Source organism: Salmo salar, chromosome ssa28, assembly GCF_905237065.1.
Source record: "Salmo salar chromosome ssa28, Ssal_v3.1, whole genome shotgun sequence".
Lineage (NCBI taxonomy): Eukaryota > Metazoa > Chordata > Actinopteri > Salmoniformes > Salmonidae > Salmo > Salmo salar.
In genome coordinates this window covers 11,592,530-11,618,699 of record NC_059469.1, presented here as the reverse complement: position 1 = coordinate 11,618,699, position 26,170 = coordinate 11,592,530, and the positions used below count along the sequence as shown (strand labels likewise).

The window sequence follows — 26,170 nt, the reverse complement described above, 5'->3', positions numbered from 1 at the left end:
AGAGACCACGATTAAATGACAGAACAATGTAGCCATTCAGTGTGTGCAAAATGAAGCAGTCTATTCTGAAACTGAGTAGGCTAGCTTCAATGTTTTCGAGTGAGAATTGGTTATTGCAGCTGTCACTGACATTTCCTGTCCAACCTCCCCAAAATGTGATTAATGTAGTCTATTTTGAAATTGATATCATGTTTACATTTCCCTATCTGTAACAGCCTAAGGGAAAGGGTGTCTCGGTATGTTTTAGACATGCGGAAGTGTGTGTAAGCTATGACGCGTTGTTAAATGACAGGCGTCTATATCTGCGTCTATATCTGCGCTAATAATATTCATTATGCCTCCGAAAGACCCGCTGCTCGGGACCCTCAAAGGTAAGAACATACTGCAAATGGACACCGAGTGAATGGAGACATGCATATGGGTGTTATGCGTTGTTCATTTGTAGATACACAGACAGGAATAGGCTGAGCGAGAGTATCAGCAGATATTTACTCAGCCTAGTATAGCCTAATCATTAGTCAGACGCTCCTACATAGGCGGCTCAGGTTACGCTCATGTGCTGCAGCAGGGACTATAGAATAAGTACTTTCTTCTACCAGAAAATTGCTTCATAATCTATCTTTTGTGAAGCATGTGTTATCTCTGAATGTTACACATATCATCCTCTGTATGAAATATTTTGAAGGATCACTTTCCCGATTTTACTATTGGAGCTGCGTCTTTGATGTATTAATGCAGTTTCACTGCACCTTTCACCTATTTTATTCTATCACTCAACCACCTGACGCAATCTAGTGCTGGTGAAGCCTATCAGACACTATGCAAAACAGGGGCGAAAATCTGATGTCAACTTTGGGGGGGACAATTACATGAAATTTTCTCAAGAGCAATTCCTGAGGGGGACACCAAAAGTAGTGCTGTAACACATAGCCTACATTGTAATATGGTAAATGTATATTGAGGAACCAAAGAAATAAGGTGTTTGCCGTACTCCTAACTACCGGTACCCAAAACTACACAACTACTCACAACAGCAATACCATTGCCTTTAACAAATCTTAGTTCAGTCACCAGTTTAAGTTGAGAGTGGGGGTATCCATGGCATTTTCCAATTAGGTTCCTATTTTACAAGTCAAAAAAATTGAGAACCTTTCATAATGTTGCCAAACAAAGACTCAACAAACCTACCTGAGACTCCGTCTCTGCCAGTCTGTCCCTGCATATCTGTCCCCAACTCTGCTGTCTGTGTGCCATCTGTTGCCTGCTCTGCCTAATGACATCATTGTGAAACATTTCCATTAGAATTTCATTTCTTTCTTATGAACATTTTATCAACTAGTCTTTGAGATATTAGGCTACTAGGGTTCTTACTTTGCGTTTTGGTGTACTGAAAAATATTCTGATGTCCGTCTTTTATTTTTCTGCCATTTTTCTAACTGGCTGGCTACACACACAGTGTGTAGGTTATTTACAGTAGGAGATGGGCTTCTATCATCTTATCTTTTATCATTCTATTTGGGCTTCGATCTAAAAGGTAGCTAGCAAATGTGAAACGGATTAAAATGACAAGAGTTGACAGCTGTATGAGTTCACCATTTACACAACATATGCTGCAACCTTTTGTAATTTTAATAGTTTGTTTCATATTGGCTGGCTTCCAACAATAGCTGAATTTGCAAAGCAAGCGAGCACCAATTCCGTTTCAGTGGTGTTTGCTATAATCTTTGCTACCCAGGTTAAATAAAATAAATAAATAAAAGTTCCCTTGCGACAATTTAGCTTTTGCAACGAGACCATTAAATATATTTAAGACAATGGTAGAAGAGAGTGTAGTTCTGTTCAGTTTGGACTTCAGTTTATCGCTAACCTTATCACAGGGACTTTGAAGCACTAACTTACATCATCTGCATGCTGATCTCAGAATAAATTGACGATAGCAAAGATTCCATCTTTGACGAGGCCACATAAATGGAATAGGTACTAGCTAGCTTAATGGTTAATATTTGCGCGCTAGCTCTGCATATTCAGCTAGTGTGTGCGCGATTGACTGGATTAACCTCACGTCAGTTACGTTCATTGAGTGCCTTTCAGACAGTAGACACGACCCCTCTGTTACCTTGCCAGTGGAGCTAACCATTGTGAGGAAAAGGGTGGGGGGTCACAATCTTTTGAAACTTAAAAACGCGCTACTAAGTGTCTATAATCAGCACAATTGCTTTCATTGCGTATTATTAATATTATTTAAATTACATAGTTATGTTTCAGTGATATGTTGGGGGGGACAAATCATATTTTCCCAGGATGGGGGGGTCGTGTCCCCCCCGTCCCCCCCCGGGATTTCTGCCCCTGATGCAAAACACAAATAGACAAAAGCAGTGATGTTTTCAGGTTGCCAAGTAACTGGGTCCTCCTTGGTCATCAAGTGTGGAAGAGGTGCCCTCTGTCAGTCATCATCATACAGCAAAAGGAAAGACACCACCCACATGTCTGCCATATTTTGCCCATGTATTGTGCATATATCACAAGCCTACACAGAAAATTGGCCAGTGTTGATTTCTAGTGTTGTTTAAGGAGTTAAATCTTCACTCAGTTAGAGTGAAATGAACACTCAAAATAACCCCAGTGTTGGTGTTAATAACCAGAGATATTTCCATCCAATCCACACCCATCATTATCATATTACCCTGCATGTTATGCAGGTAGATTTTTTGGGGGGGATTGTTTTTAATATCTGTGTTTTTGCATTGATTGATTCATCTTATGCTACACAAAATTACACAGCATACATTTTTCTAAACTAATCCAATCAGTTAGTTAGATTTATTGCACCGTTACTGAACTGTTTGTTTCCCGGTTTAAATGGTTTAGGTAGTCTCTTTTACCAGAGTTCCTAACCCTGGTAGTCAATCTGAATGTAAGTGAATAAAAATTCCAACTTGATTCCAAAACGGAATTAAACATCACTTTGCCCGCCAGCATAATGTGACTTGCAGGCCTGATGTGGCCTGTAATTTGTAATCCAGGATTTTCCTAACACCACTGTGTTAGGGTAAAACGAGGCCATCAAAGTAAGGTCTTATGATATATGTAATGTATTGTCATAAAGTTAAACCACAGAGGGGAAATGAACCAATCCTTTCTTTCTCTTGAGTACATCTTGACAAATCTCAGTATTTTAATGATAACATTCGCCTCATTTGGTGGAAGCCATAGGCCTTTAAAAGAAAATAATTAATAGGAAAATATACAAAAATAGGAAATATGCAAATTAGGCGTTACACCACATAGTGTTAAAACAACACCCAAAATCACTTACTGTAACGTTTTTTTATGTTCAACACTAGATTAACACTAGTGTTGAACATAAATAACACTGTGAGCGTTAATTACCCCATAGTGTTACATTTGAGTAACAATGGCAAGTCTAATGCTGTGTTCATTTTTTACATTATAAAGTGTTGCATTAACACTCAAAATGTAACAGTATAATCACAGTACTATTTAACACTCTGTAGAGTAGGACCATATGTTATCTGGGATGGTGTTAAAATGAACTCCCAAAGTATTGATTTAAAACTTCTAAATTGACTGTGTATGGTCTATTGTTGTGTCTATGTCTACCCATAGCATTGTTCCCTCAACGCCTGTGCACATACAGTATCTACCCAATGTGGCCCATGTAATGTGTGCGCACATATATTGCATTGTGTGTATATTTTTTCCTCGTCCAGTATGCATCCTGAACCTGCAGACAGAAGAGGGGACAGTGACAGATGTCAACCCTCACCTCTCCTCCTGCTGTGAACTACTGGAGCTCATCCTTAGGAAGGGCCTTCAGCGTGAGTATTATAACAAAGCAAAGCCATGCAGACAGGAGTACAGAACATTAGAGCCTGCCTACATTCTAACTAGTGTGTGTCTCCCTCAGAGCCAGTCCTTGGTCTAGTACACAGGGACTACTGGCAATGTTTCGAGCAACTCCTCCAACACGACAACTGTGGCAGGTAAACTACCTACAGCACATTTAGAGATTGTGTTCTAGAAAATAACATACAGTGACTACTAACCCCCCTGTTGTTGTCTTGGCTCCCTCACTGGTGTGTATATATGTTCCTGTGCGTGTATTCTAGACTGAGTGCTGTGTCGCTTGCGGTTGAACAGACCTTAGCCTGCAGGAAGCTGTTGTCAGCTCAGGGACGAGGACGCTACCTCCTTAGGCTAGCCCTCAGACGGAGAGTTCTAGAAGGAGTCATCAAACACCTGTTACACACACCCAAAGTACTAGAGGTCTGTTATCTCTCACTCATATTGGCTCTAATACCTTGTTGTTACATTGTTGTAACATTACAATTGACATTCCTTTGATGTTCAGTAATTAGGCTATATTCCAGTTATGTTTGAATAGGCTATCATATCATTGACTTGTTTTACTGGTTTCTATTTTCCAGTGGTACAACCCAGCTATTTCACTTTTTAAGAATGAGGAATTTGTAGGTGAGGCTTTTCTTCTCTTCCTGATTGTTTTGTTTTCACTGAATGGTTGCTGTTGGCATTGGCCTTAATATCAGGAAGTCATTTTCATCACAGCAGGTCAAATAAAATAAAATTATATTGGTCACATACACGTACTTAGCAGATGTTATTGGTCACATACACGTACTTAGCAGATGTTATTGGTCACATACAAGTACTTAGCAGATGTTATTGGTCATATACACGTACTTAGCAGATGTTATTGGTCACATACACGTACTTAGCAGATGTTATTGGTCACATACACGTACTTAGCAGATGTTATTGGTCACATACACGTACTTAGCAGATGTTATTGCGGGTGTAGCGAAATGCTTGTGTTCCTAGCAACAACAGTGCAGTAGTATCTAACAATTCACAACAATACACACACATCTAAAAGTAAAAGAATGGAATAAAGAAATATATAAATATTAGGACGAGCAATGTCGGAGTGGCATTGACTAAAATACAGTAGAATAGAATACAGTATATACTGTACATATGAGTTGATTAAAGCCGTGTGTAAACATGATTAAAGTGACCAGTGTTCCATTATTAAAGTTCAACTTGTCAAGTGTCCAACAACACTCATGATGACTGAGTCAAATATCCTTCCTCTCTAAGAGCCTTTCATGTCCCTGCTCATGGTCCTCTCAGAAATGGAATTCAAACTGGACATGGAGGTACAAAGTGTTTCCTTCCCTCTCCTGTTTGCCTGACTATGATGTGGTTGATGCACAGTATCAGAAAGCATGAGTCAAGTCTCTGCTTAGACTGTTGGCCTAAAACAAAATGTTGCAAATACAAAGAGTTCTCAAAACATAGAATGTCACTGCTCACATCAGCAAAATGTCTGCCTTTTCACTTAAGAACTGCAGTTTTCTGGATGAGAGCTGGCTTCTACCGGTAAGATATTGAAATGAGCCCTGTACAATCTCAGATCTATGTATGACTTCCCTTCCTCATAGTTAGTCTGTGTATATTTTGCCTATTGAAGTGAGGACTATGTCTGTGTTTTCCAGGTGTGTGATATGTATGAGGCAGTACCATGTCGTGAGCTAGGGATGGTGCTCAGGTAAGTGGCAGTGTTTGTATCCTTCCTCATAATACACAGTCATCTCTCTCTCTCTCTCCCTCTCTTCTCCTCTCCCACCTCTCTCTCTCTCTTCCCCCAGGTATCTCAGTGGCCGTGTCTTTGTCCTGAAACTGTTGCCAGGTAGCCAGGCTCAGGTGGACAAGTGTGTACATCCAGGTGACATCATTGATGAGATCAACGGAATCTCCTTACGGAATGCCTGCAATGGACAGGTAAGGAGACCTTTACAAGAAAAATAGCTCCAGTCCTAATCTAACACACCTGCTTTTTAGTCAGCCGCTCCTCAGGACCATGCAAAATCATCCGACTTAATATAAAAATAATTAATACAAAAACGGAGCTATATTGTATGCAAAGAAAATTGGACAATTCTATGATTTTATCCTAATACAATTGCTCAGAGAAAGAGATTTTGTTTAACAAGTAATACTTTTTTTCTAAAAAAAAGATAGGGGTCAAAATGATTGGAACCCTTGTTTTCAGTACCTTTTAATAGCTCACCTTGCGAGGATAAAGTCACTGAGCCTTTTTCTAAAAATGTTTTATGAGATTGGAGAACACATTGGGAAGGATCTTAGACCATTCCTCCATATAGAATATTTCCAGATCTATGATATCCTACGTCTGCGTTTATAGACTGCCCTCTTCCATTCAAACCACAGGTTTTCAATGGGGTTTATGTCCAGAGACTTAGATGGCCATTGTAAAATGTTGATTTTTGTGGTCAATTAACAATTTCTTTGTGGATTTTGTGTGCTTGGGGTTATTGTCTTGCTGGAAGATCCACTGGCAAAGGCAACCAGGTTTTGGGCAAAAATGTCCTGGTACTGGGTAAAGGATGCTGTTGACCTTAACAAGGGCCCCAGGACCAGTGGAAGCAAAAAAGCCCCACAGCAATATATTTTACAGTAGGTATGGGGTTCTTTTCTGCCTATGAATCCTTCTTTCAACGTGAAACCCACCACAGTTGTGTGTGGCCAAAGAGCTTTTTTCATGTCATCTGATCATAGCACTGGCTCCAATCCAAGTGCCAATGCCGTTTAGCAAACTCCAGGCATTTAAATGTGTTCAATAACATGAAAATAGAGCTCTTTGGCCGAGCACACCAGTGGTGGGTTTCACGTTGAAAGAAAGATGCATAGGCAGAAAAGAACCCCACAGCTACTGTAACATATAGTGGTGGCACCCCAGTGCCTTCAGAAAGTATTCATACCCCTTCACTTTTCCCACATTTTGTTGTGTTACAGCCTGAATTTAAAATTGATTAAATTGAGATTTTGTGTCACACCATACCCCATAATGTCAAAGTGGAATTACGTTTTTAGAAATTCTTACAATTGTATTACAAATAAAAAGCTGAAATGTCTTTTGAGTCAATATGTATTCAACCTCTTTGTTATGGTAAGCCTAAATAACAAGTCACATAATGAGTTGCATGGACTCTGTGTGCAATAATAGTGTTTAACTGGATTTTTTCATGACTATGCCATCATCTCTGTACCCCACATATACAATTACCTGTGAGGTCCCTCAGTCAAGCAGTGAATTTCAAACACAGATTCAACCACAAAGACCAGGGAGGTTTCCCAATGCCTCGCAAAGAAGGGCACAAATTGGTATATGGTTAAAAATAAAATAAATATCCCTTTGTGCATGGCCAAATTATTAATTACACTTTGGATGGTGTATCAATACTAGAAAGATACAGGCGTCCTTCCTAACTCAGTTGCCGAAGGGGAAATAAACCGCTCAGGGATTTCACCATGAGGCCAATGGTGACTTTAAAACAGTTACAGAGTTTAATTGCTGTGAGGAAACTGATGATGGATCAACAACATTGTAGTTACTCCACAATACTAACCTAAATGACAGAATGAAAAGAAGGAAGCCTGTACAGAACACAAATATTCCATAAAAATATTCCAAAACATGCATCCTGTTTGCAATAAGGCACTAAAGTAAAACTGCATAAAAATGTGGCAAAGAAATTAACTTTATGTGCTGAATACAAAACGTTATGATTGGGGCAAATCCCCACAACACATCACTGAGTACTACTATTCATATTTTCAAGCATGGTGGTGGCTGCATCATGTTATGGGTATGCTTTTCATCGACAAGGACTAGGGAGTTTTTTATAATAAAAATAAACACAATAATGCTATGCACAGGCAAGATCCTAGAGGAAAACCTTTCAGCAGGACAATAACCTAAAATACAAGGCCAAATATACACTGGAGTTGCTTACCAAAACGACATTGAATGTTCCTGAGTGGCTTAGTTACAGTTTTGACTTAAATCAGCTTGAAAATCTATGGCAAGACTTGAAAATGGCTGTCTAGCAAGGATCAACAACCAACTTGACAGAGCTTGAAGAATGTAAAAATATTAAGGTGCAAATATTGTACAATCCAGGTGTGCAAATCTCTTAGAGACTTACCTAGAAAGACACAGCTGTAATCACATTTTTTTTTATAACAAATGTTAGAATTTTTCTTTGACATTACAGAGTATTTTGTGTGAATTGATGCCAAAAAAATTACAATTAAATCAATTTAAATCCCACCTTGTAACACAACAAAATGTGTGAATACTTTCTGAAGGCACTACAGTACAGTATATGGGGCTATTTTGCTTCCACTGGTCCTGTGGAACTTTGAAGAAAGTTGAAGCTCATTTATTGCACTTCTATACAATTTAAAAACCCTAAAATGCTATTTGGAGAACAACAAAAACAAGCTAAAATTTCCCCAGCCATTATCACATTGGTTGCGGTAGCTTCATTCACCTCAGTCGATCTACAAACACAAAGCCTATTAGCTAGGCAGCCCCACGCACCTCTCTGATTCAGAGAGGTTGAGTTACCGTAATTTCCGGACTATTAAGCGCACCTGAATATAAGCCGCACCCACTGAATTATAAAAAAAAAAAAAATGAACATAAATAAGCCGCACATGTCTATAAGCCGCAGGTGCCTACCGGTACATTGAAACAAATGAACTTTACACAGGCTTTAACGAAACACGGCTTGTAACAAAAATAAATAGGCTTTAACGAAACACGGCTTGTAACAAAAAATAAAAAATTTGCAGTAAGCTTTAGTTGTCTTTTTGCACTGAGTCAATTCCTCACGCTGCTGTTTCCAACGTCTTATCATCGACTCATTAAGACCAAGCTCCCGTGCAGCAGCTCTATTTCCTTTTCCAACAGCCAGATCAATCGCCTTCAATTTGAAAGCTGCATCATATGCATTTCTCCGTGTCTTTGCCATGATGAGGGTGACAAAATGACTACCGTAATCAGAATGATGGGAAGTTTGAGAGCGCTCGATTTAATCTAAACAGTAAACAAAAAAGTTTTTGACCGTAACCCGTTCGGCAATTTCATTGGTCTAATGAAAGCTCCATGCCGCCAAAAAACTGAGCACGTCACAGAATATTTTTTTTTTAGAAAAAAATATTTAAAGCGGGAAAAATCCATATATTAGCCGCGTCATTGTTTAAGCCGCGAGGTTCAAAGCCTGGGAAAAAAGTTGCGGCTTATAGTCCAGAATTTACGGTAAATGCGGAAGACACATTTCAGTTGAATACATTCAGTTGGATAACTGACTAGGTATCCCCCTTTCCCCTTTACAATTAGCCACTACACATTAACGATAATTTAATACGTAGAGAGGGATCTGTTAGCAGAAAAGGTATTTTATTAACAAAAGGTAAACAAATACGTTTGCTTTACAGAACTTTTTTTGTGTACATTACACAGCTAATCTCCTGCAATGCTAAAAATTATAACTAGGGGTTGGGGAGAATTTTTTGCAGTTTTAAAAGCAAATTTCCTTTGCAATTATACACATTTTGCCGTGTTAATATTGTCACGGCTCACTTTGATAGCAGGAGGGGTGAAGTCAGGCGCAGGAGACTGAGATCCGTTTAAACGTATGTTTAATAATCCAAACAGGAAAAATGCCGCAACAAGGCAGGTTGCAAAAACAACTAGGAAGGAGGACAGTTCCAAAGATCCACAAGGACGGGGCGCAGCCCGGCAACCCGAATGCCTAAACAAGCAGCTTCACTGGGAAAACATACAAAAATTCCCGACTATCAAACAACATGACAAAGAACAATCCCGCACAAATCCCCAAACGAAACAGACAAACTAAATACCCCCACTAATTGACTAACACAAAACAGGTGCAGACCTAATCAGACAAAACCAACAGACACAGAAACATAGATCGGTGACAGGTAGTAGACAGGCGACGACGACTGCCGAGCACCGCCCGACCGGGGAGAGGCACCACCTTCCGTGGACGTTGTGACAGTACCCCCCCTGACGTGCGGCTCCCGCAGCGCACCGACGCCGGCCTCGAGGACGACCCGGAGGGCGAGGCGCAGGGCGATCCGGATGGAGACTGTGGAATTCCCGCAGCAGAGCTGGATCCAGAATGTCCCCCACCGGGATCCAGCACCTCTCCTCCGAGCCGTACCCCTCCCAGTCCACGAGGTACTGCAGGCCCCCTACCCGAAGCCGGGAGTCCAAGATGGACCGGACTGTGTACGCCGGGCCCCCCCCCCCCCCGATGTCCAGGGGGGGCGGAGGGACCTCCCGCACCTCAGTGTCCTGCAGCGGACCAGCTACCACCGGCCTGAGGAGAGAAACATGAAACGAGGGGTTAATACGGTAATATGAAAGAAGTTGAAACCTATAACACACCTCGTTTATTCTCCTCAGGACTTTGAACGGCCCCACAAATCGAGGACCCAGCTTCCGGCAGGGCAGGCGGAGGGGCAGGTTCCGGGTCGAGAGCCAGACCCTGTCCCCCGGGGTAAACACGGGGGCCTCACTGCGGCGGCGGACCGCGCTCTCCTTGTGCCGTCCTACAGCCCATTTAAGGGCCTCCTGGACGGCACTCCAGGTCTCCTTTGAGCGCTGTACCCATTCCTCCACCGCAGGAGCCTCCGTCTGGCTCTGATGCCATGGCACTAGGACCGGCTGGTACCCCAACACCACCTGAAAGGGCGACAGGTTAGTAGAGGAGTGGCGCAGAGAGTTCTGCGCCATCTCGGCCCATGGGACGAACCTCGCCCACTCCCCTGGCCGGTCCTGGCAATAGGAACAGCAGAAACCTGCACACATCCTAGTTAATACGCTCCACCTGCCCATTGCTCTCGGGGTGAAGACCTGAAGTCAAACTGACCGAGACCCCCAGTCTCTCCATAAATGCCCTCCACACCCGGGACGTGAACTGGGGACCTCGATCAGAGACGATGTCCTTGGGAACCCCGCAGTGCCGGAAGACATGCATAAACAGGGCCTCCGCGATCTGTAGGGCCGTAGGAAGACCGGACAAAGGGAGTAGATGGCAGGACTTCGAGAACCGATCCACAACGACCAGGATCGTGGTGTTCCCCTGAGATGGTGGGAGATCCGTGAGGAAATCCACCGACAGGTGGGATCATGGTTGCTGTTGAACGGGGAGGGGCTGTTGTTTCCCTCGAGGCAGGTGTCTAGGAGCCTTACACTGGGCGCACACCGAACAGGAAGAGACATAATGCCTCACATCCTTAACCAAAGTGGGCCACCAGTACTTCCCTTTCAGACCCCGCACCGTCCGTTCAACACCAGGATGACCCGAGGAGGGTAGTGTGCGACCACTGGATCAGACGATCGCGAACACCGAGCGGGACGTACCTCCGACCCGCGGGACACTGGGGTGGAATGGGTTCTGACCCATGATCCACCGCCTGCTCGATGTCCGCATCCACCTCCCAGACCACTGGTGCCACCAGACAGGAGGCAGGGAGTATGTGAGTGGGATCAATGGCCCGCTTCTCGGTGTCGTAGAGACGCGACAGTGCATCGGCCTTCAGGTTCCGGGAACCTGGGATGTACGAGAGGGTGAACTGAAACCTCGTAAAAAACGTGGCCCACCTGGCTTGACGAGGGTTAAGTCTCCTCGCTGCCCGGATGTACTCCAGATTACGGTGATCAGTCCAGATGAGGAAAGGATGTCGTGCCCCCTCAAGCCAATGTCTCCACACCTTCAGGGCCTTGACCACGGCTAGCAACTCCCTGTCCCCCACATCATAGTTACGCTCCGCCGGACTCAGCTTCTTCGAAAAGAATGCACAGGGGCGAAGCTTCGGAGGCGCGCCTGAACGCTGCGACAGAACTGCTCCTACCCCAGCCTCGGACGCGTCCACCTCCACTATGAATGGCAAAGAGGGGTCCGGATACGCCAGCACTGGAGCGTCAGCAAACAGAGCCTTCAGATGACAAAAGGCTCTGTCCGCCTCTGCCGACCACCGCAGTCGCACCGGACCCCCTTCATCAGTGAGGTAATGGGAGCTGCCACCTGACCAAAGCCCCGGATAAACCTCCGGTAGTAGTTGGCAAAACCCAAGAACCGCTGCACCTCCTTCACCGTGGCTGGAGTCGGCCAATTACGCACGAGCGCAATGCGGTCACATTCCATCACCACCCCGGAGGTGGAAATGCGATATCCCAGAAAAGAGACGGCTTGTTTGGAGAACTCACATTTCTCAGCCTTGACGTACAGGTCATGCTCCAGCAATCGCCTAAGCACTTTACGCACCAGAGACACATGCGTGGCGCGTGGGGCGGAGTAGATCAGAATGTCATCGATGTACACCACCACACCCTGACCGAGCAGGTCCCTGAGAACCTTGTCCACAAAGGATTGAAAGACGGTGGGAGCATTTTTTTACCCCATATGGCATGACGAGGTACTCATAATGGCCAGATGTGGTACTAAATGCAGTTTTCCACTCGTCCCCAGCTCGGATACGCACAAGGTTATACGCGCTCCTGAGATCTAATTTTGTGAAGAAGCGAGCCCCGTGAAATGACTCCACTGCCGTAGCGATGAGAGGTAGCGGGTAACTGAAACCCACTGTGATGGAATTTAGACCTCTATAGTCAATGCATGGGTGCAGACCTCCCTCCTTCTTCTTCACAAAAAAGAAGCTCGAGGAGACGGGTGACGTAGATAACCGAATGTATCCCTGTCTCAAGGACTCAGCGACGTATGTCTCCATAGCCGCTGTCTCCTCCTGAGACAGAGGATACACGTGACTCTTGGGAAGGGCAGCGTTAGCCTGGAGGTATATCGCACAATCTCCTCGTCGATGAGGGAGTAATTGAGTCGCCTTCGTTTTACTGAAGGCGATAGCCAAATCGGCATTTCCGATGGAAACTCCTATACACCTGCCTGAGCACTCCCTCGACCACCCCTTAAGCCCCTCTGCCTCCACGAAATCTTGGGGTTGTGAGTGGCTAGCCAGGGAATTCCCAGTACCACCGTAAACGCTGGGGAATCAATGAGGAACAGGCTTATACATTCCTCATGACCCCCCCGCGTCACCATGACCAGTGGCACTGTGACTTCCCTCACTTGGCCGGACCCTAATGGTCGACTATCTAGGGCGTGCACGGGGAAGGGTTGGTCCAGCTGAACCAGGGGAATCCCTAACTTATTGGCGACCCCACGGTCCATAAAACTCCCAGCCGCGCCTGAATCGACTAGTGCCTTATTCTGGAAGTGAGGGGAATACTCAGGAAAACAAATGGAGGCATACATGTGGCCGACAGAGGGCTCTGGGTGTGGCTGGTTCTGACTCACCTGGGGGGTCGACATGGTGCTCTGCCTGCCATCTGAACTCCCGGGCGAGCTTCTCCAGCACCGGTCCGCAGTGTACCCTCTGCGACCACAGTGGGCGCAGGAGAGGTCCCCGCCTCCGGTCCTCCTAGCTGCAGTCCCTCCTATCTCCATGGGCGTTGGAGCAGGAGGACTGGGAGGTGGAACAAAAAGGCCCCGATTGGAACGCCCCCGGGCAGCCAGCAGGTTGTCCAGCCTGATGGACAGATATATGAGCTGGTCCAGGGTGATGGTATTGTCCCGACAAGCCAGCTCCCGGCGGCTTGTCGGGAGCTGGTCAATCAGTAGTGGTCAATCAGGGCCCATTCATTCCACCCCGATCCAGCGGCGAGGGTCCGGAACTCCAAGGCAAAGTCCTGAGCGCTCCTCGTCTCCTGTCTCAGGTGGAACAATCGTTCATCCGCCGCCTTGCCCTCCGGGGAATGATCGAATACCGCCCGGAAGCGGCGGGTGAACTCCGTGTAGTCATCCCTAGCCGAGTCTGGGCCCTCCCAGACTGCGTTGGCCCATTCTAGGGCTCTACCCGTGAGATAAGGACACTCACCCTCTCCTCTTCGGGGGGGGGGGCAGGTACAGTTCTAGCTGGAGTGGGAACCCCTTGCACCCAGCGGCCGTCCCATCGAACTCCCTGGGGGCGTGATCCTCATCCCACTCGAGCTGGGTTCCGTTGGTGCCGGTAGAGACACAGGGTGGTGAGCTGGCATTGGTGTGGGTGGGGGAGCAACTCTCTCCCAGCTCTACAAACGCGCCAGCACCTGGTCCATGGCTGTGCCCAGGCGATGGAGGAGGCTAGCATGCTGTGTCACCTGTTCCTCCATGGACGGCGCTTTTGCTCCTGCTGACTCCATGTTTTTGGTGCGGGATTCTGTCACGGCTCACTTTGATAGCAGGAGGGGTGAAGTCAGGCGCAGGAGACTGAGATCCGTTTAAACGTATGTTTAATAATCCAAACAGGAAAAATGCCGCAACAAGGCAGGTTGCAAAAACAACTAGGAAGGAGGACAGCTCCAAAGATCCACAAGGACGGGGCGCAGCCCGGCAACCCTAATGCCTAAACAAGCAGCTTCACTGGGAAAACATACAAAAATTCCCGACTATCAAACAACATGACAAAGAACAATCCCGCACAAATCCCCAAACGAAACAGACTAACTAAATACCCCCACTAATTGACTAACACAAAACAGGTGCAGACCTAATCAGACAAAACCAACAGACACAGAAATATAGATCGTGGCAGCTAGTAGGCAGGCGACAACGACCGCCGAGCACCGCCCGACCGGGGAGAGGCGCCACCTTCCGTGGACGTTGTGACAAATATGATATCTGAGTGAAAGTGACTAACAAAATTAACAGGGACACTGGGCACGTGCCCTGCTTTCTGTCAGAATTCCAGTCGTTAAATAAAGGTTAAATAAAATTCCAATAAACGTTATACCCCTTGATCTTCAAGAATAGGACTTTGAAATATGGAAGTATAGATTAGCCAAATTGTTTTACCTGAGCATAACCCCACAACCAAGGACTTATTAGCCAACCCTATTCTGTTGTCTATTTTGTTGTCATGGAGGACTGATTGGGCTCATTGTTTCGAGTTGAAAAATAAATACTGCGCTCATGGAATGGCATGCTTTGAGAATGACTGAAAAGTGCTAATTACATGTGATAAATGAATGCCATATGCTGCATTTTCTATAGGCCTATTGTTTACCTTTTTGTTGGTGACACTTTGATATATTGATAATATGCAGCTGTTTAAAGGGCACATCCACAGATGAAATAATAACAAAACGGTCGACCTGCCTCTGGTTTGGTAAAAAGCTGGGGGATGGGCCTAGAGAAATGTAACCACAGTCAGATTAATAGACAGAGCTATGGATGCAAGGACTGACCATCCATGATATAAAAATTATTGTTTTAACCATGTTATGAAGCTACACAGTGTTTGTTTACATTTACAATGTTTACAAACATTGGAGAAAAACAATCAAACCCAGAAATGCTGATAGAATGTAAGATGTCGCCGGAGCAGATGGCAGACATTTTACGTGCCCCCAATGGATAGTGTTTTTTTGTTCGTAATTGTTTTATTTTTTACAATTTTTGTACATAATGTTGCCGTCTCTTATGACCGAAAATAACTTCTAATCATCAGGACTGCGATTACTCACCACGGACTAGCAGAATCCTTTTTCTTCTTTCACAACTCTGACGAGCCCGAGGCGGAGGATATACGGCTCCCTCGGGAACATGCCCTGACCCCAGTGATCTGCGTGAATAGGAGGCGGAGAAAGAGAGGCTGGAGGGCGGGCTGTCTTCTGAGGAGTCGGAGGCGATCAAATAAACCCCCACTCCCCTCAATTCTGCTAGCAAACATGCAATCTTTGAACAATAAAATTGACAAGTAATTGTGAAGATTAAACTACCAATGGGACATTAAAAACTGTAACATCTTATGCTTCACGGAGTCGTGGCTGAACGTTGACAATATCAACATACAGCTGGCTGGTTATACGATGTACCGGCAGGATAGAACAGCGGCGTCTGGTAAGACAAGGGGCAGCGGTCTATGTATTTTTGTAAACAACAGCTGGTGCACGATATCTAAGGAAGTCTCGAGCTATTGCTTGCCTGAGGTAGAGTTTCTCATGATAAGCTGCAGACCAAATTACCTACTGAGAGAGTTTTCATCTATATTATTTGTAGCTGTTTACATACCACCACAGTCAGAGGCTGGCACTAAGATAGCATTGAATGAGCTGTATACCTCCATAAGGAAACAAGAAAATGCTCACCTAGAGGTGGCGCTCCTAGTACCCGGGGACTTTAATGCAGGAAAACTTAAATCAGTTTGACCAAATTTCTATCAGCATGTTAAACATGCAACCAGGGGGAAAAGAACTCTGGACCACCTATACTCAACACACAGAGATGCATACAAATCTCTCCCTCGAAATCCATTTGGCAAATGTGACGATAATTCCATCCTCCTGATTCCTGCTTACAAGCAAAAATTAAAGCAGGAAGCACCAGTGACTAGATCAATAAAAAAGTGGTCAGATGAAGCAGATGCTAAGCTACAGGACTGTTTTTCTAGCACAGACTGGAATATGTTCCGGGATTCCTCCAATTGCATTGAGGAGTACACCACATCTGCCAAAGCTTCATCAATAAGTGCATCGATGACGTCGTCCCCAAAGTGACTGTAAGTACATACCCCAACCAGCATCCGCACTGAGCTAAAGGCTAGAGCTGCTGCTTTCATGGAGCGGGTCTCTAATCCGGAAGCTTATAAGAAATCCCGCTATGCCCTCCGACGAACCATCAAACAGGCAATGCGTCAATACAGGACTAAGATCGAGTCGTACTACACCGGCTCTGATGCTCATCGGATGTGGCAGGGCCTGTAAACCATTACAGATTAAAGGGAAGCACAGCCAAGAGCTGCCCAGTGACACGAGCGTACCGGATGAGCTAAACTACTTCTATGCTCGCTTCGAGGCAAATAACACTGAAACATGCATGAGAGCACCAGCTGTACCGGAAGACTGTGTGATAACGCTCTCCGCAGCCGATGTGAGTAAGATCTTTAGACAGGTCAATATTCACAAGGCTGCAGGGCCAGACGGATTACTGCGAGCATTCACTGACCAATTAGCAAGTATCTTCACTGTCATTTTCAACCTCTCCCTGTCCGAGTCTGTAATACCAACATGTTTTAAGTAGACCACCATAGTGCCTGTGCCCAAGAACACTAAGGTAACCTGCCTGAATGACTACCGACCCGTAGCACTCACATCTGTAGTCATGAAGGGCTTTGAAAGACTGGTCATGGCTCACCTCAACACCATTATCCCAGAAACCCTAGACCCACTCCAATTTGCATACCGCCCCAACAGATCCACAGATGATGCAGTCTCTATTGCACTCCACACTGCCCTTTCCCACCTGGAAAAAAGGAACACCTATGTGAGAATGCTATTCATTGACTACAGTTCAGTGTTCAACACCATAGTGCCCTCAAAGCTCATCAATAAGCTAAGGACCCTGGGACTAAACACCTTGCTCTGCAACTGGATCCTGAACTTCCTGACGGGCCGCCCTCAGCTGGTAAGGGTAGGTAACAACACATCCACCACTCTGATCCTCAACACAGGGGCCCCTCAGGGGTGCGTTCTCAGCCTCCTCCTGTACTCCCTGTTCACTCATGACTGCACGGCCAGGCACGACTCCAACACCATCATTAAGTTTGCAGATGACACAACAGTGGTAGGCCTGATCACCGACAACAACGAGACAGCCAATAGGGAGGAGGTCAGGGACCTGGCCAGGTGGTGCCAGGACAACAACCTCTCCCTCAATGTGATCAAGACTAAGGAGATGATTGTGGACTACAGGAAAAAGAGGACCGAGCACGCCCCCATTCTCATCGACGGGGCTGCAGTGGAGCAGGTTGAGAGCTTCAAGTTCCTTGGTGTCCACATCACCAACAAACTATCATGGTCCAAACACACCAAGACAGTTGTGAAGCGGGCATGACAAAACCTATTCCCCCTCAGGAGACTGATAAGATTTGGCATGGTCCTCAAAAGGTTCTACAGTTGCACCATTGAGAGCATCCTGACTGGTTGCATCACTGCCTGGTATGGCAACTGCTCGGCCTCTGACCTCAAGGCACTACAGAGGGTAGTGCAAACGGCCCAGTGCATCACTGGGGCCAAGCTTCCTGTCATCTAGGACCTCTATACCAGACGGTCAGAGGAAGGCCCTAAAAATTGTCAAAGAGTCTAGCCACCCTAGTCATTGACTGTTCTCTGTTACCACATGGCAAGCGGTACCAGAGCGCCAAGTCTAGTTCCAAGAGGCTTCTAAACAGCTTCTACCCCGAAGCCATAAGACTCCTGAACATCTAGTGAAATGGCTACCCAAACTACTCACATTGCCCCCCCCCCCCCCACACCACTTTCTGTTGTCATCTATGCATAGTCACTTTAATTAACTCTACCTACGGTGAGGAAAAAAGTATTTGATCCCCTGCTGATTTTGTACGTTTGCCCACTGACAAAGAAAGGATCAGTCTATAATTTTAATGGTAGGTTTATTTGAACAGTGAGAGACAGAATAACAACAACAAAAATCCAGAAAAACGCATGTCAAAAATGTTATAAATTGATTTGCATTTTAATGAGGGAAATAAGTATTTGACCCCTCTGCAAAACATGACTTAGTACTTGGTGGCAAAACCCTTGTTGGCAATCACAGAGGTCAGACGTTTCTTGTAGTTGGCCACCAGGTTTGCACACATCTCAGGAGGGATTTTGTCCCACTCCTCTTTGCAGATCTTTTCCAAGTCATTAAGGTTTCGAGGATGACGTTTGGCAACTTGAACCTTCAGCTCCCTCCACAGATTTTCTATGGGATTAAGGTCTGGAGACTGGCTAGGCCACTCCAGGACCTTAATGTGTTTCTTCTTGAGCCACTCCTTTGTTGCCTTGGCTGTGTGTTTTGGGTCATTTTCATGCTGGAATACCCATCCACGACCCATTTTCAATGCCCTGGCTGAGGGAAGGAGGTTCTCACCCAGGATTTGACGGTACATGGCCCCGTCCATCGTCCCTTTGATGTGGTGAAGTTGTCCTGTCCCCTTAGCAGAAAAACACCCCCAAAGCATAATGTTTCCACCTCCATGTTTGACGGTGGGTATGGTGTTCTTTGGGTCATAGGCAGCATTCCTCTTCCTCACAAACACGGCGAGTTGAGTTAATGCCAAAGAGCGCCATTTCACCCAGTTGTCCTCTGAATCATTCAGATGTTCATTGGCAAACTTCAGACGGGCATGTATATATGCTTTTTTGAGCAGGGAGACCTTGCGGGCGCTGCAGGATTTCAGTCCTTCACGGCGTAGTGTGTTACCAATTGTTTTCTTGGTGACTATGGTCCCAGCTGCCTTGAGATCATTGACAAGATTCTCCCGTGTAGTTCTGGGCTGATTCCTCACCGTTCTCATGATCATTGCAACTCCACGAGGTGAGATCTTGCATGGAGCCCCAGGCCGAGGGAGATTGACAGTTCTTTTGTGTTTCTTCCATTTGCGAATAATCGCACCAACTGTTGTCACCTTCTCACCAAGCTGCTTGGCAATGGTCTTGTAGCCCATTCCAGCCTTGTGTAGGTCTACAGTCGTGTTCCTGACATCCTTGGAGAGCTCTTTGGTCTTGGCCATGTTGGAGAGTTTGGAATCTGATTGATTGATTGCTTCTGTGGACAGGTGTCTTTTATACAGGTAACAAACTGAGATTAGGAGCACTCCCTTTAAGAGTGTGCTCCTAATCTCAGCTCATTACCTGTATAAAAGACACCTGGGAGGCAGAAATCTTTCTGATTGAGAGGGGGTCAAATACTTATTTCCCTCATTAAAATGCAAATCAATTTATAACATTTTTGACATGCGTTTTTCTGGATTTTTTTGTTGTTATTCTGTCTCTCACTGTTCAAATAAACCTACCGTTAAAATTATAGACTAATCACTTCTTTGTCAGTGGGCAAACGTACAAAATCAGCAGGGGATAAAAAATTTTCCCTCACTTTACATGTACATACTACCTCAACTAACCGGTGCCCCCGCACATTGACTCTGTACCGGCACCTCCCTGTATATATTGTTATTTTTTTACTGCTGCTCTTTAATTACTTGTTACTTTATCTCTTATTCTTATCCGTATTTTTTAAAACTGCACTGTCGGTTAGGGGCTCGTAAGTAAGCATTTCACTGTTGTATTCGGCCCATGTGACTAGTAGAATTTGATTTGATTTTGATTTGCTGCTCCAGATACACAAATAGTCTAAAGAAGACCAGTTTTATTGCTTCTTTAATCAGAACAACAGTTTTCAGCTGTGCTAACATAATTGCAAAAAGGTTTTCTAAGGATCAATTAGCCTTTTAAAATGATGAACTTGGAATAGCTAACACAACGTGCCATTGGAACACAGGAATGATGGTTGCTGATAATGGGCCTCTGTACGCCATTGTAGATATTCCATAACAAATCTGCCGTTTCCAGCTACAATAGTTATTTACAACATTAACAATGTCTACACTGTATTTCTGATCAATTTTATGTTATTATAATGGACAATAAAATTACTTTCGAAAACAAGGAAATGTATAGGTCACATATATATACATACATATATATATTATATATATATATATAGTTGAAGTCGGAAGTTTACGTTCACAATTTCTGACATTTAATCCAAGTAAAAATTCCCTGTCTTAGGTCAATTAGGATGACCACTTTATTTTAAGAATGTGAAATGTCAGAATAATAGTAGAGAGAATGATTTCTTTCAGCTTTTATTTCTTTCATCACATTCCCAGTGGATCAGAAGTTTACATACACTCAGTATTTGGTAGCATTGCCTTTAAATTGTTTAACTTGGGTCAAACGCTTCGGGTAGCCTTCCATAAGCTTCCCACAATAAGTTGGGTGAATTCTGGCCCATTCCTCCTGACAGAGCTGGTGTAACTGAATCAGGTCTGTAGGCCTCCTTGCTCGCACACACTTTTTCAGTTCTGCCCACAAATTTTCAATATGATTGAGGTCAGGGCTTTGTGATAGCCACTCCAATACCTTGACTTTGTTGTCCTTAAGCCATTTAGCCACAACTTTGGAAGTATGCTTGGGGTCATTGTCCGTTTGGAAGACCCATTTGCGACCAAGCTTTAACTTCCTGACTGATGACTTGAGATGTTGCTTCAATATATCCACATAATTTTCCTTCTTCATGATGCCATCTATTTTGTGAAATGCACCAGTCCCTCCTGCAGCAAAGAGCCCCCACAACATGATGCTGCCACCCCCGTGCTTCAAGGTTGGGATGGTGTTCTTCGGCTTGCAAGCCTCGCCCTTTTCCCTCCAAACATAACGATGGTCAATATGGCCAAACAGTTCTATTTTTGGTTCATCAGACCAGAGGACATTTCTCCAAAAAGTATGATCTTTGTCCCCATGTGTAGTTGCAAACCGTAATCTGGCTTTTTTTATGGCGTTTTGGAGCAGTGGCTTCTTCCTTGCCGAGTGGCCTTTCAGGTTATGTCGATATAGGACTCGTTTTACTGTGGATATAAATGATTTTGTACCTGTTTCCTCCAGCATCTTCACAAGGTCCTTTGCTGTTGTTCTAGGATTAATTTGCACATTTCGCACCAAAGTACGTTCATCTCTAGGAGACAGAATGCGTCTCCTTCCTGAGTGGTATGACGGCTGCGTGGTCCCATGGTGTTTATACTTGCGTACTATTGTTTGTACATATGAACGTGGTATCTTCAGGTGTTTGGAAATTGCTCCCAAGGATGAACCAGACTTGTGGAGGTCTACAATTTTTTTCTGAGATCTTGGCTGATTTCTTTTGATTTTCCTATGATGTCAAGCAAAGAGGCACTGAGTTTGAAGGTAGGCTTTGAAATACATCCACAGGTACACCTCCAATTGACTCAAATTATGTCAATTAGCCTATCAGAAGCTTCTAAAGTCATGACATAATTTTCTGGAATTTTCCAAGCTGTTTAAAGGCACAGTCAACTTAGTGTTTGTAAACTTCTGAACCACTGGAATTGTAATAGTGAATTATGTTAAATAATCTGTCTGTAAACAATTGTTGGAGAAATGACTTGTGTCATGCACAAAGTAGATGTCCTAACCGACTTGCCAAAACTATAGTTTCTTTACAAGAATTTTGTGGAGTGGTTGAAAAACAAGTTTTAATGACACCAACCTAAGTGTATGTAAACTTCGGACTTCAACTGTATATATATATATATACAGTACCAGTCAAAAGTTTGGACACACCTACTCATTTTTCTTTATTTTTACGTTTTAGTGAAGACATCAAAACTGTGAAATAACATATATGGAATCATGTAGTAACCACAGAAGTGTTAAACAAATCAAAATATATTTTATATTTGAGATTCTTCAAATTAGCCATCCTTTGCCTTGATGACAACTTTGAACACTCTTGGCATTCTCTCAACCAGCTTCACCTGGAATGCTTTTCCAACAGTCTTGAAGGAGTTCCCACATATGCTCAGCACTTGTTGGCTGCTTTTCCTTCACTTTGCGGTTCAACTCATCTCAAACCATCTCAATTGGGTTGAGGTCGGGTGATTGTGGAGGCCAGGTCATCTGATGCAGTACTCCATCACTCTCCTTCTTGGTCAAATAGCCCTTACACAGCCCGGAGGTGTGTTTTGGGTCATTGTCCTGTTGAAAAACAAAAGAGAGTCCCACTAAGCACAAACCAGATGGGATGGCGTATTGCTGCAGAATGCTGTGGTAGCCATGCTGGTTAAGTGTGCCTTCAATTCTAAATAAATCAAAGACAGTGTTACCAGCAAAGCACCGCCACACCATCACACCTCCTCCTCCATGCTTCATGGCTGGATCCACACATGCAGAGATCATCCGTTCACCTATTTTGCGTCTCACAAAGACACAGCGGTTGGAACAAAAAATCTACAATTTGGACTCATCAGACCAAAGGTCAGATTTCCACTGATCTAATGTCCATTGCTCGTGTTTCTTGGCCCAAGCAAGTCTCTTCTTATTGGTTTCCTTTAGTAGTGGTTTCTTTGCAGCAATTTGACCATGAAGGCCTGATTCACGCAGTCTCCTCTGAACAGTTGATGTTGAGATGTGTCTGTTACTTGAACTCTGTGAAGCATTTATTTGGGCTGCATTTTCTGAGACTGGTAACTCTAATGAACTTATCCTCTGCAACAGAGGTAATGCTGGGTCTTCCTTTCCTGTGGCGTTCCTCATGAGAGCCAGTTTCATCATAGCGCTTGATGGTTTTTGCGACTGCACTTGAAGAAACTTTCAAAGTTCTTGACATTTTCCGGATTGACTGACCTTCATGTCTGAAAGTAATGATAGACTGCCATTTCTCTTTGCTTATTTGAGTTGTTCTTGCCATAATATAGACTTGGTCTTTTACCAAATAGGGCTATCTTCTGTATACCACCCCTACCTTCTCACAACACAACTGATTGGCTCAAACGCATTAAGAAGGAAATCAATTCTACAAATAATCTTTTAACAAGGCACACCTGTTAATTGAAATGCATTCCAGGTGACTACCTCATGAAGCTGGTTGAGAGAATGCCAAGAGTGTGCAAAGCTGTAATCAAGGCAAAGGGTGGCTACTTTGAAGAATCTCAAATATAAAGTATATTTTGATTTGTTTAACACTTTTTTGGTTACTACATGATTCCACGTGTTATTTCATTGTTTTGATGTCTTCACTATTATTCTACAATATAGAAAATAGTAAAAATAAAGAAAAACCCTTGAATGACTAGGTGTCCAATCTTATGGTTGGTGCTGTATACAGCCACACCTTAGACAAACCATATATTTATTTAATATGCTGTACAGGGCGTTTTTCTCTTTGAATATTTAATTGAGACATTGTGCTTTTGTGTGTGTGTGTGTTCTCAGGCAGGTGTGGTCCTCTCCAGGCTTAAGGGGCGTCCCCTGTCCCTGCGTGTGTTACGGTGGTGTGTGCAGGACGGGGGTGTATATCGCCCCATCATCAAACTCCTAAGAGCTCTTAGAGAAGAGAACCCCTCCCTGCAGCTAGGCCCCTCCCCTTCCTCCCAAGAACCCACCAATCAGGGCCAGAGGCCCACACCCTCTCAGTGCCTCAAAGACGGAAGGCAAGTCTGAGGGATTGTTGTTGCGTTAATGCACCTGTTATTGGTTTGCAGCCCGCTAATAAGAAAGCAATTTGGTGGTATTACCAATGATGTATATAAACCCTGGATTGCTATGTATTGGACAATGAGAGGCTTTGAAGTCACCAGTCGGCAATATTGGCACTCCCCAGAAGAAGCAGTCCTCCATAGGAATGAATGGAATTCTACAGAATTTCAATGAAATGTTTCAAGGACAAAATGACATGTATTTAGTATTTTTTGTGGGGACAGTAACATTAGTACATTCTGCAAATGTTACTTTAAGGAAAAAAATGTATTTTTTCACGTTTTTATTTGTATGTTTAGCTTACATATAATTAATCAAAGGTGCATTAATTTGCAATAGAATAAATGTAGCGAAAACAAACATAGACATTAATTAATGCATATCTATAGCTTCCAAAGTATTTTTTATAACAGTGGGGGAGTTCCAAGATGGAGGTGCGGTATCGTCAGCGGTGGCTGTTAGTCATCTAATGTATATATAAATGATTGGGTACTACCATATTGCTTATACCAATCCCATCCATTCAGATCTACTGTGTTCAGGGCGTAGGGCTATTTGTAGTTTCACACTGAAATCTGTTTCTAATCTCTTATGTTAAAATAATACACAGGCATGTTTACCTAATCTGAGGCACTAAACCCCTCTCTCCCCACAGAATTGTGTACATTGTGCAGTTCTTGGGAAAGACAAACATTGGAATGGTAGATATGTTATTTTTATAATTACATGGTGTGTATTGTCTTAGTGTTTCACTGTTTGAGAAGATTTTTATTTTGTACTATTTGCACATCAATTGTGGTTTGTTGTGTACTTGTGGTTATTGTGTGTTAAATTGTGTGTGACTGTGTGTATGTTTTATCTCTTTTCTTGACAGTATGGAGGCAAGGAGGTGCTTCAACATGGAATCCCCCTGGTCTTACAGCAAAACCAGCCCAGCATGGTACTGACAAATAGAGACATGCTGACCTGACTAGTTTGTTGTAATCTAATCTAACTACTAACATATCCTCTCACTTTCCCAACAGGAAGTACTTTTAGACCTTAAGGAAACCCACTTGATCTGCACTGAGAAATCCAATATGACAGTGAGTAACTGGTACATAATATCACACGTTGGTTAAACAGGTTTTGTCCAGTGGATCGAAATTATTATATAGGGTTGTTGGTTGAAATACTGAATTTTCCCCCTTTGTGTTTATGTTTAGGAGTTGTTCCAGCATCATTATCCAGAGATCTCATGTGTAGGGCGGTTTGGCCAGCCGGACTATACCGTCTTTGCCTTCTGCGTAGTGTGAGTATTAATAAAAAAAATCAGCCATTATATCAGAGAATAGTCCCAGGCCCTCTCACCATTGCAGATACATTCCAATAAATACAAATGTTACAACCTTAAGACATGCCTTTTTACATAGTCTGTGCAAAAACACACTCAAATGAGTCATTCCTCATTGTACAGTAGACCTAATAACTGGACAGGAATAGTAGCATCCTGGTTTCCTGTCGTTCCAGCTATAAAAATACCCTTAACCAGGTTTAGGGTCAGTTTACACTATCCCCATCCTAACAATAACATTCAGAAGGGGAAATAGAGAACAGTTCTTAGATCAGCATCTAGGGGCAACCTCAATGAATTTCTAAAGCTCTCCTCTGGAGAAAACCATTAACAGCAGTGATGACGCATCCTGAGCTGGCACAGTTCCGTTGCCTGAGAGCAGATGTCAGAACGTGTAATTGGCTCCGTTTTCAGAGACTCCCCAGAAACTCCTCAGTCAACAGGATTCTGCTGTGTGGTGCTTAGAGCCAGCACGGTCAAAGAATGTGAGGAGATCGTCAACCGCATCGGTGAGTATAATTGAAGACAATTAAATATCTCTGGTATGATCATTGGCTTGTGGGATGCCATCAAGACTGTAAACATTTGAAATATTGGGATAGTCTTTCAATTAAAATCCCGTTCGTCACACTTCAAAATCAGATTTTTTTTTTTTTTTCAATTCCACAGCTACTGGTTTCAAGCACACGGAGTGGTTCGTATGAAAAGAAACCCCTTGACAACTGGATATGTGCCAAGCATCAAAATCTTGTGGCAATTGAATAAACACGTGCTTTGAAAAA

The 26,170-nt window shown here is 44.0% G+C and overlaps 1 protein-coding gene across 1 annotated transcript; it reads left to right on the top strand.

Moving 5' to 3' along the window:
• The first annotated feature begins 87 nt into the window (after window positions 1-87).
• Window positions 88-26,170, top strand: si:ch211-250n8.1 (uncharacterized). Its single transcript, XM_014179502.2, has 16 exons — window positions 88-371; window positions 3,732-3,839; window positions 3,929-4,004; window positions 4,131-4,287; window positions 4,449-4,494; window positions 5,140-5,198; window positions 5,386-5,421; window positions 5,538-5,590; window positions 5,691-5,823; window positions 23,792-24,009; window positions 24,711-24,756; window positions 24,930-24,995; window positions 25,081-25,140; window positions 25,261-25,346; window positions 25,803-25,897; window positions 26,058-26,170. Exons 1-16 carry the CDS (start codon window positions 335-337, stop codon window positions 26,090-26,092), a joined length of 1,311 nt encoding a protein of 436 aa, XP_014034977.2. The 5' UTR covers window positions 88-334; the 3' UTR covers window positions 26,093-26,170.

What these genes read in the sequence shown, in the direction of transcription:
- si:ch211-250n8.1 (XM_014179502.2), top strand. Translation starts at nt 335, where the DNA reads ATGCCTCCGAAAGACCCGCTGCTCGGGACCCTCAAAG. An exon ending in CCTTAGGAAGGGCCTTCAGC is followed by an intron (nt 3,840 to 3,928) that starts GTGAGTATTATA and finishes TGTCTCCCTCAG; the next exon opens with AGCCAGTCCTTGGTCTAGTA. An exon ending in AGCAAAACCAGCCCAGCATG is followed by an intron (nt 24,996 to 25,080) that starts GTACTGACAAAT and finishes CTTTCCCAACAG; the next exon opens with GAAGTACTTTTAGACCTTAA.